The following is a 17678-nucleotide window of genomic DNA, read 5'->3' as shown; positions in this document are numbered from 1 at the left end:
TTATGGTGATCATGGTAACTGCTCTCATTTTCAGCTTCTTAGAGAAACGCCTGGCTCCCTTGAGCAAGTACCCTTGGGAGGAAATGAGACAGCACTTGCATAAAATCATATGCACACCACAGAGGTAAAGCCATGCTGTTGTTAGGTAGCATATGCTGCACAAAAATAATCAGTACTAAGTAAAACCCTCCATGTCTGCAAAGCTGTTTAATGAAAGATGTAGTAATAAAAGATGTAAAAAAGAAATGGATGCCTTTTCTATAGCAATCAGAAAAAAGCACAAACATTTTTTTCTAAAAAAAACCTATCTCAAAATAACATACTCATCTTAAACACAGCTACATATCCTGCAACATTGTATTCTTTTATCAGATGCCTTAATTTCAAATTCATTAATCAATATGTATTTTAATGAAAATATGTTGTATATAAAACAAATTCTTATATTAACATGTCAAATTTTTATTAAATAGAATTCTTACCTTAATAATTTTGTTCCAGATGGGCTGCATAACATACACAGATAAAGGATTTGTATCCACAGCACTGTACTGTGAGGAAAGAGTAAAAATGTTAAACAAAGAACTGAACAACGCTCATTTTTCCAGCACTGTATATTTTCAGCATCTAAGAGCAATCACTCTGTGACTGGTGTAAATTTATTTTATCCTGATGACCAGTCATACAAGTTTAATTTAATTTAAAAACACTACCAGTAATGCATAGTCTGAGCAGCAGTTCATTGCTAGTATGTAGGATAGGCAGTACATACAGAGTATGTTCTTAAGTGGAATATTATCTTGCAGAGATACAAAGCTTTTTTCATAGTAACACAGTAGAATTTGCACTATGATAATTCATACAAGGCAATGTTGTTATAAAAGTGAGCTCTAAAATGGCACAGTTCATTACTGCAATAAAATTTCCCCACTGAATGGACTTGTAAATATATTGTATGTGTTTCATGAATTCCAACATGGACATATCTGTGTATTTTTTGCAAACAAAATATTTCAGAAATTCAACCCCACCCTGAATTGCTGTTGTCTGCTTTTTCCTCAGAGGACAGTATCAAGTTTTATCCTCCTTTGAGATTGCAGAGCACAGAATAAGAACAATCTGCAGAAGAATGATCTTAACTGACAATACCATTTGTAATTATGTTCTTGACCCTTGGCAGGTCTGCAGTGGAAGAAGCTATCCTTCCTTGGGGCGGTACACATAATTATTTCAGAAATTCTAGGACTTTGAAAGTGCATATGTTGCTTAATATTGTTAGCATGATGCATATTACTCTTGTAAATGTTCAGAAGTATCTATACATAGCACTGTCCAAACATCCTGTGCAGACAACGGGAATAAGATAGGGATGTGTTAGACCACAAGTGGACAAAGCCGTTCACATGCAGAACAGCTCATGACAAAGAGTCTTTCATTTCACATAACTCCAGCGAATAGTTAATTGTTGTCTTTATATATAGTTCATTTACTGACCTCTCTTAACCAACTACCCTTTGGATAAGATTGCACTCTGAAAATACCTGTTTCAAGTCACTAATTATAAAAGCAGCCTAGACACTTACCTTAAATTTAGACATCTTTTAGGTGACTGAAGTCTGGCAAGATTCATTTCAGTTTTGATATTTCCATTTCGAAGCTTTTACACACACACCTAGCTTGCACACGTGGGAGCTAAGTGCAAGTGGGACAAAAGATTCATGCAGTATTCCTCAGGTTTTGCATGCACAGTCTATGACTTTGCATCTCATCTTTCTGAGGATATCACCCTACAGAATCCTTAGGAACTCTTCCATACATTTCCTTTTTCTATCTGCATACAAAGGATATGTTTTAATTACCATCCAGACGAAGTATTCATATAATTATTTTGTAATTTGTGGTTAAGTTTAAATGACAGATCATATATATCTCTCTCTCTCTGTGTATGTGTGTGTATACATTACCTCAGGAAAAAAAAGAATTTGCAGGTAAAATTAAAGTTTTTACTATTCTATATATATTTGGAGCTCCAGATGCTGTATCTACCTTTCAAACACTGACTATTGCAACTGATTGACCTTTTTACAATCCATCTTGCATGTGAATTCACCCAAGTCTGTGGGCTTTGCTTATATTTATGCCAAAATTAAGAGTAATACCAAGCCATACAATACCTATGCCAGTAGACCAGCCAGCTAGTACTTAACTCACACGAGAACTATGGAAATCCTTTAAGAATGAAGAAAATTGAAAAGTATCCATTAGCCCTTTTGAGGTTTCGGATAATCAGGAATCTGCTCAGAGTTTCACTGTGGCTCTTCCCCACTTCCTTACATCAGGTGATATTCAAAGACTATGTGGGGTACGTGACAATTTGCTGACCAACAAACTCAATGAATTCAGCCATACCTGAACAAGAATGCAGAAAGGTCAAAATACATAACCTTTACTCTTGCTCCTGCTTTTGCTTTCTCCTTTTCCCTCCCTCCACCTGAAGCCTTCAAAGTCATGAATAAAATCACAAAATGCTAGTTAAACAACAACAGCAAAATGTAACTTCCTGTATAAAGTATTCATTAGCTGTCCAGAACTATTGCTTTGTCCTAGGAGCAAAAAAAGCAAAATCAATCTCATTTATATTTTCTATATAGGAAATTTTTAAAGAAGAGACTAATAGGTATTATATAATTTTTATACTTTCTATTTATAAGATTGTGTAGTTTTCCAACATATCTGTACATAACAGACACAAACATGAGACACAGCCAGCTTTCTGTTTGCCTGATGGTTTTCAAAGTCAAAACAGTCCTTATTAAAAAAACCCAAGCAAACAAACAAGCTAGAATTACAGCCAGCTTTTGTCACCTAAAGACATTTCAAGACCCACCATACTTCATCATGTTCCTTCCTATGTCTCTGGCTGCACTGTGGTCCTCTGGGTAGGGAAGTAACATTCAGCAGATGTGCAGAAGAATGGAAATTTGCTCTCCTGTCATCGGTAATCTGTTTCAGGCAGAACAAAAGGGAACACCCATGGAAAAAGCCTTCTGCTAGTTTTCTGTCATGGCAAAAGATAAAACTTCACAAAGAAAGTCTGCTATACAGTTTAATGCTCTGCTTTGTTCTGCTCCCAAGAAGCTACTGACCTCAAGGCTATGAAATCCTCAGGAGCTTAATGTTTATGGCTGTTCAGGAAAGCAAAGTACTGACTAACACACTCATTACAATCAGTGAACATGAATGCAAGAGAGCACTGAACCTGATGTAAAAAAGGTATTGCCATTTGCTATTGTATAATTCTGTCCTTTTAGGGGCACTTACACAAAAAGGTAGAAGCTGAGGAGGATAAGCCTGTTGGAGATTTTTTAAGCACAAGACTCATACAAGTACTAAGCATTTTCCTGCAAGCACTACCCTAGAAAAAGGAAGTTGATTGTCCTTATACAAAGAAGAAGGGCTTGGAATAATCAGAAAGCTTCTGTCAGTTACTTTGAAAGAAGCTGTAATAGTTAGGAGGGAACGACAGTAGTGAGGGAAGAAGAAAAATGGCATTAATTGACTCCATCTTATTCCCGAGCTTAAAATGCTTCTTCAGTTGTTCTTGCTTTGCTTTGTTTTTGTAATAGCTAATACCTCCTTGAAAGCCATCTGCTTTCCCCCTCATTGTTAATAATGCCTTCTAGCAGAGATGGAGATGAGAAAACACACACCAGACATATGCACACATAGATGTTGTCTAGGCAGCACATGTGAGATGTGCTTTTTACTCTGTGTTTCTGCACCTTAATCTCCATCCAGAGGACACAGCACAGCATCAAGTTTGTATTGGTCAGCTTTATAGAGGTGAGAGGAAACATGAGAAGTTTAAGGAGAAGAGGGAAAAAGGTACAAGCAGTTAAGAAAAGTATGAGTAAGGAAAGAATAGTAATTAAGAAAAACAAGAGAAAGAAAAATGAGCCAAAGCAAAGATTTGGCTACACAGAAGAAAACCATTCTGAAGCGGCAGGGCAGTGCCGAACACCTGAGGGGCAAAAACATTCATAGTGATCAAGGTCTGCACTGCTAAATAGAAGACAAATGGTACCTTCTGACTCACATCTACACAGCTTAGAAATACTTCCTCCTTATTGCAAACTGGTCACATCCACACTGCACAACATCTGCTGGAGGGGTGTTGGGCCTCATCAACCAGCCCTGCACATCTAACACATTATTAGGATTGAATACATTTTAGTTTAAAACATCTGAAGCAATCAGGAGACTACACTGTAACCCAGCAATATGGCATTTTCAGAGCATGGAAGTGAGCACTGTGTGTTGCACATGTTCAAAAATCCAAATGCCCATGTTGGAAGAGAGCTGAAGGATAATGAAAGCCAAAAACCGGTGTGCACTGCCTCCACAATGGACCATTTCCAAAACAAACCTAGCTAGTGTCTTGGAGAGACTTCTGAGGAAATAAAAAAACAAAACAAAACAACGAGAGAGTGAGCTAACCATTGTACAGAGCAGACAGCTGGATCCTCACGGGACTCCCTAACCCTCTCCAAGCCTTGTATTATGAAGGTATCCCAAGAATAAAATTTTGGAATTACTACCATTAAGAGAAAAATATAAAGCACATCTACACAAAGTTCAGAGTGAGGAGAGAAAGCAAGCTGCAAGGAATGTACTTGCATAACTTCTATGAGCTAGTTTTTGCAGCTCAAGTTGCTTCTTATGCTAACAGACTATTCCTTTCCCATACTTAAATTATCTTATCCCACATAGCACCATATTGTTAACAGAGTCATATACATTCAAAGATACAGAGTAAAACTGTTGGCATCAAAATGACTCCAAAGGTTTTAATTTTGTATCAGTAGCAACAAATTTGCTACAGTTCCTATTAGTGCCCAGGAATCAGCAGATTTTAATTTTTCATTGACTCCATGAATCACGATTTCTTATCTCCATTGTAAATGCTGGGAGACTGAGGCACAGGTGGGCTGTGATTCTCCCTAAAGCTATATAGCAAAGAATAGTCATGATGTTGTTAGAGGTGTCATATTTATATACATAATTTAAGTATGAGCAATACCAATTTATTCTTTTAAAGTCTTCTCATATTAGCTCAATTTTATATTTGTGTTCACTTTTACAAAATGAAATAAGTCAATTAAAAATGTAAGAACTGACAAGCTTCTTTCCCAGAAAAATTAGTGTTTAAAACACCTATAAATCAGATAGTAATGATGGTTTAGGTTGCAGTATATTAAAATATATGGTTCTGTGATTGCTTGAGTATTTTATGTGAAGTTAGATCCTTATTATGGAATAATAATACACTAGCTGTATTGTTCCTTGTTCCCACATGGAAAACCTGAGAACCATCTAATGATGACATAAGGACTTGAATGAAGAACAGAAATATTGGGATATCTGTCCTTTTCCTGCAAGCAAACTCAGCTGGGGCAGGCACAGGTATGGAAGAGTCACAGCTGTACCTATGTGCTGACTACTAACAACTCCATGGTCCTGCAGGCTTCAGGAACCTCCTCTTATATCAAGTGTTCATTGTATTTACATTACCCATACAAAAAAAAAAAAAAAACAAAAACAAAAAAAAAAAAAAAAAAAACAAAACAAAAAAAAAAAAACCCAAAAAACTCTACTAGTAAGCAATACCTGGCAAAAAAGCAAATGGTAGAAAAAAAGGTGGAAGAGGTTACTAGAGGATTACCAAGAGTTCACCTTGTGATGCACCATGGGAGATATACCTGTGCAGGTCATTACCTCACAATGAATACTTGATGAATTCAGGTAACTTCTGCCTAAATATAACAGGATACAGTACTTCATCTTTGCTGTGGGCAAAGCACCAAAATGAGAGCAGTGGAAAAGCAGTAAGTTTCCTCCACACCTTGTTCCACATAAATTATCACTCTAAACCTAGTTCAAAGTGTTACGAAACTTTTAAAGTGCTACCAAAGTTTTAAATGACTGTTGAACCTGTAGTTATTTAGATCTGTTCAGAATGAATGAAAAGGGGAGGGGACAAAAAGATCACTTCTCCCAAATTAACTTTGCATCAATAAAATTGAATACAGTCCAAACCAGCCAAAAATCAACATCTCAAATTCAAAATAGGCAAAATTCTGGTCTTTAATCAAGTGGTCTACTGAAAATAACTTCTCTGCAGAGTGTTTTCCAAGATAAGTGCATGATGGCATGCTTCCACTATGCCACCTGGACATCTACTGATCATTGCTCCAATACACTTCTCCAATACAAGGGATGAGCTTGCTATTATTTGGCCTATAAGCAGAGACCTACATCACTAATGGAAAATTTTGAGGGATCTGCTGATGGAAAAGATTTGAAAAAAATACATTCTGCAGAATATACGTGAAATAAAATTTAAAAATATTTCAGCAAGTGTTGAGGATTTACTGTCTACCATGCACAGCTCAGCTACCCCTCCCAGGGCCAGCACAGCATGGATGTGCCCTTGGGCAGAGCCTTCCAGTGCTGAGGGCAGTGACTGGGTCCCAGCCTCGGGAGGTTTGGGTCTGTGGGGCAAGATAGGCTGTCAGGCCCTGCCCTGCTGCCTTGGGGCCCCCACTGTCCCCAGCCATTGTGGCTTTGACACCCACCGACACCTTCCTCCATCTTCTTTTAACACATCTCCTCTCTGACTATGCAATTTCACAACACCTGTGTTTTATAAATGACAGGCAAGGGAATAGGAGGCATAACAATGGAATTTCTTTTGCACAAGATGAGTTTTTTTGTCATTTTGAAAGCTGCAAAATGGCCCTCCCAACCCAGGGAAAGAACCAGTCACTATTTAAGAGAGCTCAGTGGGAAATCAGCCTTCTGGGAAACTTCTTATGCAACATGAACTTGCCTTCTGTGGTATCTTACACTTCTGAAACCACACAAAAATTAAAGAAAATACAGAAATACTAACACATCTGGTAACAATTTTCCATTCATCTTTCAGATTCCTAGAATACATTTAACTCACGGAATTTAATTCTACTCTATGTTTTTACAGGTTTGTAGATGTTATGGCACACAGTCTTAAGTTTTAACAAAAGCGTCACAAAGGGGAAGAAGAAAAGCATGGTATAAACAACAGAGCTATACAACACTGTGGGTGCCAAATGGATTCAAAATGTTAAGCAGTTTAAAAGTGCTGATGTATTCTGAAACAGTTCTGTTATTTCTAATAATAAAATTGCTTTACATTATATCATAATTTAGTTAATAATTCATAAATAATGGCTTGGCTTTGGATCTCATGCTGCTTATATAGTTTGGACTACTCTGCCTTTCCCTCCATCTATTTCTTTTTAATAATTAGGTCAGCAATACTTAAGTCCAGGAGTTATAAGCCCCTAAGACATCCAGGGCTGAAACATATAACACGTGAATAGAAACTGAAGAACAGGATTTTTAATTTTTCCTGGCAAAGAATAGGTGGCAGTGGGCATGTAATTGCATACTCAGATGCAAACACTTGTCTCTTTGGGCTCTGAGGTTGTGGACTCTGTTACCTGGTGGCTGCGCTGTCTGCACTGGGGCTGGTTGTCGCTACACTGTGAAAGAAGAGGCTGCTCAAGCTGGGCTCCTGAGCAGTTCTCTTCCCCCTGACTTTGCTCCCTTCAGTTCCATTAGTCTGTGCACACCTACTGCTGGGAAATATGACTAAATTTTCCTTCCATCTGGTACTATTCCTTGTAACTACTTGAAACCCAATGTCATGATTTGGGCAACTCAACAATTCTGGTTGATATTACTACGTCATCTTGAAATTGTTACTACGTAAACTGTATTACTTAATGTATGTATTACATAAAATATAAAATAAAATATATTACATAAAAGCTGTCCTGGGGGTGCTTTGTTGCAGAGGTATACTCCTTATTCAGACCTTATTTTCAGGAATGCTGACACACTCACTGAGGCCACATGCCATATCTGCTTAATGGAAGTGTGTATGAACCCATGTACATGAGCTCACGGTGCACACAGAGCTATGGGTCAAGACAGGATGTTCTTAGGGAGTCATGCCTGCTAATGGGACACATCCCATGCTTGCAGAGCTCTGTCCTTCCCTTAAGTCCTTAAGTTCACAGAATCATGGGTTTGGATCACAGGATCAACAGGTGAGAAGACACCTCAGCAGGTCTTTTCAAAGTAGGCTCAGCCAGGAACTCAAAACCAAGTGCTCGATGCTTTGTCCAGTTGGGCCTTGGAAAGTTCCAAGGCTGGTGACTACATAACCTCCCTAGTCAACCTGTGAGACTGCTTCACTGTGTTCTTGAGGAAAATTTTCTCCTTAGAGGATGCATGAAGATATCTTCTTTCAGCTTGTGCCTGCTGTTTGTGAACTTCCCACTGTGCACAGTTAACAAGGAGCTTGATTTCATCTTCCCAAGGACCACCCCGAGGGGCTGCTGCCAGGTGGTATGTCCTCTCCAGGCCAAATGAGCTCCAGTTCTGCAGCCTGTCCTCACAGGACAAATAGTCCAGCTCCAACAACCCTGGTGGCCTCCACTGAACTTGCTCCAGTTTTTTTGCAATGGGGACCCAAAACTGGACATGGTATTCTAGATTTAGCCTAGTAAAGGTGGGTAATTAATTCCCCCTTTACTACTGGGCCATGCTACTGCTCATACAACCCAGGATGTTGCTGACCTTCTCGTACCAGGGCGCACTGAGGGCTCACGTTCAGCTTCCTGCCTACCACAATCCCATTTGCCAGAAAAGGGCTGATGATAACAGATCTGCTAACTAGCTATGCTTGAAATCTGAGACCTATAAGAGACATCAGAGACCCACTACAACTACAAGAGAAGCACATTTTGGGGCAAGAAATCATAATGTGCTGGTCCCAGCGGTGAGGTTCTTGTTCACTGCATGAGATTAAATAGATTGGATTCTTTTCTGACAGAACTGTAGGCACCCAGACCAGGGGCAGGTGGTGAGTAGTGGAACTGGAAGTTATCAACCATTTTTCACTCAACAGTAGTTATACTCAGGATGTCACCTAATTTGCCTTCAGAAGAAGGTTTTGTTTAGTGGGACATATTCCAATGCCTAACAACAAATCCAAAGTAATTAAAAAGAACACAGAAAAATGATAAAATATTGAGCAAGGGATAACAGAAGGCAACTGTACCCATGTTGCTGTAAAGGGAAAAAGGTAAAGGCTGGCCTAGACTGGAAAAACTATAAACTCTGCTAAAACCAAAACCTGCACACTCTCAAGGAACTGCACAAAATGATCATTAACTAACACCATTCAAAGAAATTAACACAGAAAGAAGTTGATTTCTATGGATTTTTTTGTGTAGACTGGTCTTCTACAAGTAAAAGGAAATAACAGCAGGATTCTGTACTATACCTACTTCTGTGCATGTACAAACATGTATGTGCCAGCAGTCCTTTAAAGATCAAACAGTAGAACAAAATCCCAAGCTGCTGGAGCTTTGCCAGAGTGTGTACCTAAATCCCTGGGGAACCCAAAGAAACTGCTCCAGGCCCAGAAGGTTGGACAAATTAAAAGTGGGTTGTAGTTTTCATGAGAGATGCTAAACAGGATTCTGTATCACATGCAATAAACAGTTGTGTTATCTAATATCGTGATGGACAAGAGAGGAGATACTTCACAGAAAGATTCCTCCCTCTTTAAAACAATCCTTACAAGAAAGGTTGCCCTAGATTTGTAACAATCAATCCATATTCGAATCACAGACCCATTTTTGCAATTAGTCTTCTATTAAAACACAGATGAATAAACAAAAATTCATATGAATACATAAGTGTGTATACATGCATATCCTATACATAAAAATCCAATAAGCATTTCAGAACACTAACATATCTTGATAACGCAAGAAAATGAAACTATGTGGTAGGTATTTGCACTTTTATGAGACCAACAAGGCATACAACTCTTCATATGGAGCATATTTATCCCAAAAGTGATCTAATGAACCTTTCTAAAGTCATGGGCATAATATTGCACTCAAAACCATGTACAATTACACCATCATTGAGGAAAAAGTCCTGCAGCAAGTAATATCATATGCAGCATCTCTGTGTTGTGATTTCACTATGCTGTTGGCTCATTAGCATATGATATGTAGAAGGAAGATACTGATTAAAGAGCTCTTTAATGCTACATTATGTCAGCTACCATTACAACAGGATGAAGAATAAGAGGTAGTGTGCACACAAAGATGGTCTTTCAGGTATTCAGTTGGCCTGAGACTCTAACACACAATACAGTGGCAGAAAATGTAAGAGTAATGAACAATATGTGAAATAAACCAAATAATTCAACAACATTTAAGTACAATCCCAGCCTTCCAATTCACCAAAATAACACGAAAAAGACTGCAAGATTTTATTTGTAAAGCAGTGGGCTGTTGACTCTCAGCTTTACTGAACCTGGAAGACAGTAGATTTCACTGCCTCAAATATTCAAGGACTTTATTAAACTGCAGTGGTTTGAAAAATCTAATTAGAGCAGATAAAACTGGTAACAGATTTCAAATAATATCTGGGATTAAAAATTAGGAAAAAACTAACAATAGTATCTGCAAAAATACTATAAAAATCATGTAATGAATGTACTCAACATACATACAATTGTCCACATCCAATCATGAACATAATTAAGTGTCCTAAGACGTTTCAGATAAACATGCAAATGAGAGCCTCCTATCCTAAATTTTCAAAATCATGTAAACTCTTTGTACTACTGCAGTCAAAAGCAAAACGCCTGTTTAACCAAGGTGAGCAGGACCCACTATGTTTCTAAATCTCATAATTACACAGGTAGCCTTTGAAAAGCATAAAGACTGCACAGAAATCCAGTCTTGTATCTGGATGGATCCTGAACATCCAGACAGAAGCAATTCTCTAGATTATACTCAACATACTTTGCTATTTCGGTATAAGTCAGTATATAAGAAACAATCAAGCCCTGAAACATGATCATCATATGTCTGATCTTGTTTCTCTAACCTACCAAAATGAGGGCTGGGATGAAATTTGAGAGGGCTTCTAGTCAGCACCTTCACCTCATGCAGGATCATGTTCAGTATACATTAAGGACACAGATCAAGTTACCATGAGGTAATGAGCCAAATGCTTGTGATAAATGACCGTGTTGGCACACTAAAAGAGAACATATTATCCAAAAGTTTGCTAAAAAAGGTGTCAGCAACTGTTTATTAACACTCAACACTAGATTGTTGATCTTCCCTCAGAGAAATCAAACTATTTCTTAAGACTGATAAATGAATGCCCAACCCTCTTCAGCACCTGTTCCAGCAAGCCTTATCAAGACAAGACTGACATAGTAGACACTTTAAATTTCACTTTGTGCAGCCACAACTCACATGTTGTCTTTCTTTAAACTGGCTGCTAGGTTCTTACTCTCATTGTACTCAGACTTTCTCACATTTCATCTTTTCTAAGCCTCTTAGTATTCCTGATGTCATTCTGTGGACTATAAACTGTGGGCCAAAGCAAGCAGGGTTTATTATTCCTGATGATCAGTACATCAGCTACAAGACTATATGCAACCCTTTGACACATTTATGCCACTTCAAATTTAACTTTTTTTTCTTTTTGTTATAACAGCCACAACGCTGTTGACACTCCAATTTTCAGGAATCTTTTCTGCAGTCTGCTGTCTACCATATTATGCTCAAAATGTTGATTTTTCTTTCCCCTAAGTGTTGTACTTTTTTTACTGGATTTCTTCATATTGATTTGTGGCCATTATTTCTCCTTTCCAATAACATTTTAAAACCCTATTCTTCAAAAGGCTTTAGTATGATGTGAAAATTTTATCATTTCCTCCTTTAGGTTATTTAATGAAAGTCTTAACAGCAACAGAACTGGGACAGAGAGGCACCTTCCTAGGCAGGATGCTCTTTGACAGAGCCTCCTACTTTGACTGAGAACTTAAGATTACTCTTTATGTTTTCATTTTACACTGATTTAATTTTACTTACCTCTACCTACTTTACTTATGAGAACATTGGACAATATCAGAAGTCTCACTGAAATGAATCCACATATATCTCATATAATAACCCCTTTCAACTCAATCCTTCCTTGCTCAGCAAATAACCCTCTAAAAATAGCTTAGAGAATAAAAACAATGTTGACAAACCCAGATGAAAATGTGGAACCAAAGACCTTAATTTTTAATGTTATATCTGATTTTTAAAATACTTTTTTTTCCAAGGCCTATTCTTTGAGTCAAGCCTCTATAGTTTGTTCTTAGATCTCTTTTCTTCTGAAACAGGATAAAGCATCAAAGTTTTTTGGCTTGGAAAACCTTCATGCATAGGTGCTGGAGAAAAGCTGACTCAAGGCAAATTTGCAAGGGAAATCCTAAAGCTGAAGTGATGAGAAGAGGCAACAGCAACAAGAGCTCACCATTGACATTACTACATTCTGATCCAAATTCTGCTTTTATCTGTACTTATCATCTGGCAGTCTCAGAGCTGCTTGTTTCCAACAGAAACCAAAAAGGCAGAAAAAACTGAGTTAATTCCATGGGTGCTCCTCTAGAACTGCAAAATGTTGATACACTATTAAAGTAGAAAAGACATGACCTAAGCCCTACAATTGCAGTTAGTTACAGATTTTACATGGTGTTCCTCCAGATTCCAGGGAATAGCCCAATATCCAAGTATCAGCATCTGCTCTACAGTTGCAGAAAATCACCAAGTGTGCAACTATCTTGAAATTAGCATCTGTTCACCTGATCCACAGGCACGAAGATGGCAGAATTATCACAGCAGTAATAGTCATAGCCAGGGTTGCATCTGAACTGCTTCTTTGTCACTCCACCTGTTCTCAGTGTGCTTTTAAGCAGTAAAAATAAAACTGAATCTCAAAATTCCCATTAACAAGCAGAACGAACAGGAATAGATTTGTAAAGCGTAACAGCTAGCCCTGAAGATCCAAAGTCCATGCTATAAGGTTTTCAGAAGGTTTTACACTAAGCTGGTTCCAGTATAATAGTATGGACTTAATGTATTGGGTGTATTTGTGCATTTGTTCTTAGTACATCTGGTTTAGGTTCATTCAAAGGGAATGCATTTTTGTGCTCTGAGGTCACTCTGTGATGTAAACCAAAGCTTGGTAATTGGGGAAAACTTGCTTCAAAAGCATAATATACATGGACCTGACATGCTAAGGGGTGCTGAAGTCTTTGCATTCATTAGAGGCTTGCCATTCCCTTTGCAAAGAACTGTGCTGGTTTTGTTGCCAAAGCCCTCCTCCAACTGTGAACAGGAGACAGACAGTGCCTGAGACATACAATTGTGGCATTCATGGCAGAGAAATCAATTCAGATGTGTGAAAATATTCAAAATCAAGCAGCATTTTTTTCAAGCCAAATTTGCCTTTATGGAAGGAGTCGATTACACTCAATTATTTTTTAAACTGTGTTATGCTCAGTTCCCAGATCAGCTCAGTGGATAAGCTGTGCAAAGTATGGAGCATATTAAGCCACTGATACTACCACAAATACAATGCTGCAGTGTGATGCACAACAGAGAGAACGATGCCAGTACCCAAAGTTTCCTAGGCATGCTTCATGTCTGAGAGCAATACATTGTTTTAGCTCAATATTGAATGCAGGCTAACAAATTCTTTCAGAGACTACCTATTTTGCCACAAGGCCAACCCATGTGACCTTATGCAGTAGTACAGAGGTGGGTTCACCGTGAAACACACTACAGAAATACCAGGTAGTTGAAAGAAGAGGTAACCTGTGTGTGCTGGGCACAGTAATCAAGAGTTTAGCGCCTGTTGAGCAGGCAGCAAAGGCAACAGCAATCTCCTCAGAGGGGCTGGGAAACTGGAGGAGCAGGAATGCAGTAAAACCTCAGGCTGACAGGGAGGAGATAGCAGCCAGAGGGCAACAGGAGGTTGAAGAGCATGTCTCAGGCCTGGGAGGTGGTGAGAACAAAGTCATGGTTGTGGCAGCAGGCCTAAGCATAGAAGGGTGAGGAGGAAGACATTGTGGCAGTGATTAGTGTCTCCTTGCTGCACCCCTTTTGTATTTTTTGAGAACTTTAATCTACTGTGAACAGCCTTTAGGAATGGGCAGAGCTGCCATCACCTGCTAGGTCCTTCTGCAACCTGAAGCACCAGGAACATGGTGCAGATACCCCACCAGCTCATCTCATGCAGCTATATTTCTATGGGTGTACCCTGTGCCATTTGGATTTATTTATTTCCCTGATGTCCCAATACCAAGTCACCTCAAATAACAGAAAAGTGACTATTTGATTTCATCTTTCTAAAACCTGTACTTACCACAGTTTTTCCAGAACACAGCTGAACAGATACTTTTTTAGTGTGTTGACTGAGTCCTACAGTTAAGAAAATTACCAAATATTTTTTCTGGCCTTTGCAATACCCTCAAGAAACCAATATACTAAAATAAAATTATTTGATATGTAATTCTGTCTTTTGGTAATTGTTTGCCCTGTGAATTGTAAGTATGGCACAATGATTACAAGTTTGAAAAAGAATGTTGATTCTTCCCCATCTGCACTTGAAGGTACTTTCATTCAAATGACAAGAACATAATACAAGTGTTCTTTGTATTTATACTATGAACCCAAATATTTTAGTAAAGTTACTTAAATAACAACATCTGTTTATGCTAAAAATAGCTTTTTATTTTTCCTCTGGTGATCTCAGTCAAGACTGTGGCTCCACCATTCAAGCACAGGCCTGTGCAACTTACACCCAGTTGCCAGATGCAGCTTGCAGCATGTTTTATCCCACTCACACCAGAGACACACAAACAGGTTGGTACATTTTAATGAGCTGCTGTGCAAAACAAATTCCTAGTAAGCAACCTGGAGAAGGCTCTCGAAGCCACAGTTCCTCCAACAGCATTCACCTTGAGGTGAGCAGACAGAGCTGCTGGCCCAGGAAAGGGCTCGAGAGGAGCTGAGTACCCTGGTTAGACACCAGCCCGGGAAGGCACACAGTAAAACCAAGAAGACAAGAATCGTAGGGAGCACAGGGTAGGGGCTGCCTTGGGTAATTGAACGTAAAATAAAAGGTTGGACATTGTGCTGGTGGAAGCTGGAATGCCCTCCATGCATTTCACAGAGAGCAGTGTGAGAGTGTGCGAAGAGGGTGGCATAGCAAATCTCAGTCACCTGCACCTCAGCTAGAGCAAACCTGGATGATTCTCTGTACTGCACCTGCAATGTTCTAGAACAAAACCCAGGTATCTCCTAAGTGTGCAAAATAATATTGGTAAATCCAAATATCTAATGATTCACCCATTCCTTTGAATTCTACATGCCTGTTATTTGCAAACACGAGGTTTAGTTAAAATTATTTAAATTAAGTTTATTTCCCCTGGCTTCCTTATTTACTTCTCAGTGCCAGAGCAGTCCTATGTCCTAGGGTTTTGCACAGAGCCAGACAAGCACTATCAATGTATGCTCTCTTACAGCAGCACCAGATGCTTCCTCGAGCACGCTGCTTTAAAGCGGGCAGGGCTTTTAAAGACGTTGATACTCACTCAAAGCCCAGTTCACACTGTCTCCACCGAGACCTCCCTCTTCGCCAACACCCAATTCCTACGCAGGTAATGCCCTCGATCAGAGCCGGGGTGTCAGAGTCGGACCCCGGTCAGCGCGGGCGGGCACAGGTGGAGGGAGCACCGGCACATGCTACCTGCCGACCCCAGGGTCATGCCGCCTGCGGACCCCCCGGCGCGGAGGGGCGGCCCGGCCGGGGCACAGGTGGAGCCCCACAATATCCCACCTGCGGACCCCTCGGCGCGGAGGGGCGGTCCGGCTGGGGCTGCGGGCAGAGCGAGGCCGGGCTGCGCCTTCAGCCGCGGCACAGGGGAGCGCTCCGGAGCCCCGAGACGTGACAGCGGGAGGACCGTCCCCCTCTCCCGACCCCCGGGGCTGCTCCTTACCTTGTACTGTCGGAAGCCGTCCAGCTGCCGGCCGCTGACATACCGCCACCGCCACATCGCGCCGCCGCGCTCCGCGCCGCGCCGGGAGAAAGGGAAGGAGGGAGGGAGGGAGAGATGGAGGGATGGGAGGAGGAATGAGGGAGGCGGCGGGGCCGGGGCCAGGGGCGGGCGGAGGGCGGCTCCTCGGCCGCACCCCGCGGGCTGGACCTGCCCCCCGCTCCAGGCATCCGCGGGGCAGCGCGTCCCGGGGTGCCCGCCGGGGGTGGGCTCTCCCCGGGCGGCTCCCGTGAGAGCAGGCGTTTCCCCGTGGCACCAAGGCGCTGCCCCGGCCTCGCTGCCAATAGCGTGTTACACACCTGTAATCCCCTCACGGCACTCGGTATCGGGGACCGCCCGCAGCAGCCTCCCGTGCACACCGTCAGCGGCAGCACAAGTCAGGTTGCAGTATGATCTCCGAACTATTTTTCTGGTTACAGGTCTATTAAAGATGCCGTATTTATAACGTGCACAAAAATATGACTGTGAGGATGCTATATAAAACAATGCTATTTAAATAACGTGTTTCAGAAGCAGGTGACACTGAGGATTAAGGGCTTTATTGGCATTTCTTTCCTCTCCAGGAATAAGCTGCCTCTTGCATCTCTTTATTACACCTGCACTACAGCCTGTCGCACCACATCAGTTAGCAGTGTGCTCTGCACCTCGCGATTTCCAGGGACATGAGGCACTGGTGTACGCAAATCAAGACTGGAAAACATCAGGAGCAATGTTTCAGCTGCAAATGCATTTAAGCGTATGGCATGACACTTTGTGTTACCTTTGCTCTACGCTACTGGAGAAAGAATTGAAATCTTACACATAAAGGTCTGAGATCTTATGGACCAACTGGAATCTATCCAGAAAGGAAATCAATTAAAATCCATTACTTGCACCCCACAAGGTCTTCCAGGCACCTAATGTATTGTGAGAGTCAGTGTTATTTTACAAACTGTGCAGGTTGGGTAGGAATTATATACAAGTTATAAAGGTTAAGTGCAAACTGTATACAATGGTTCTTGTTCTGTATTATTAATTACACATGAATCACTTGAGATGTGCTTACACCTACATTCTGCTTCCAGCAGCAGCAGCAGTTAAACTTCTGCTCTTGAAAACAACCCAGAAGTTTAACACTCTGCTTTAGGTTACTGAGTTAAAATTAGTTCCAGTTAGGAAATCTGACGGTTTTGGAGCTTATACTTTTCATGAGCCTAAAGTAAACAATAAATAACATGGAGGAAAGGGACACCACACACAGATCAGTATGATTAAGTGAATGTCATTTATTACACACTGTACATGGTTTATATAGGGTTAAATCTATGTTCTATTGCCTAAATTGAACCTCACACCATCTAATTGCAAATCCCAATTGGTTATAATCCATATCTCACAAGTCCAATGTTTTGGTGAACTCATCCTGACTGTTTTCAGGAACATCTCTGTGCGGTGTGGGAAACCTCAGGAGTTCTCATGAGAAACTTCTGGGGAGTTGCTAAGAACTCCCAGGGAGTGATCTCTCCCCTACTGGTCTGCAGCAGCTGTGGCCTTGATTATTCTCAGCTGCTTTCAGTCTCACAGGGTTTATATAGATCTGAATTGCTCACCTTTGATTTTTCTGTACCAACATGAGCCAACTCTAATTTTAATTAGTGTTTGT

The 17678-nt window shown here is 40.4% G+C and overlaps 1 protein-coding gene across 1 annotated transcript in view; it reads right to left on the bottom strand.

Annotated features, from left to right (window-relative positions):
• The window catches only part of LOC139671555 (ethanolaminephosphotransferase 1-like), a 59507-nt gene extending 43442 nt beyond the window's left edge, over positions 1–16065 (bottom strand). The window contains exons 1-2 of the mRNA XM_071554568.1: positions 15980–16065; positions 483–551 (exon numbers count right to left, since the gene is read on the bottom strand). Of these exons, the coding sequence (XP_071410669.1) occupies positions 483–551; positions 15980–16036 (126 nt within the window). The 5' untranslated portion in view covers positions 16037–16065. The remainder of the gene's footprint in view (positions 1–482; positions 552–15979) is intronic.
• Positions 16066–17678: the final 1613 nt, after the last annotated feature.

The sequence above is a fragment of the Pithys albifrons genome, chromosome 4 (genome assembly GCF_047495875.1).
Source record: "Pithys albifrons albifrons isolate INPA30051 chromosome 4, PitAlb_v1, whole genome shotgun sequence".
Taxonomy (NCBI): Eukaryota; Metazoa; Chordata; class Aves; order Passeriformes; family Thamnophilidae; genus Pithys; species Pithys albifrons.
Note: the sequence above shows the minus strand (reverse complement) of the source record. Positions and strands in the feature narration are given on the sequence as shown.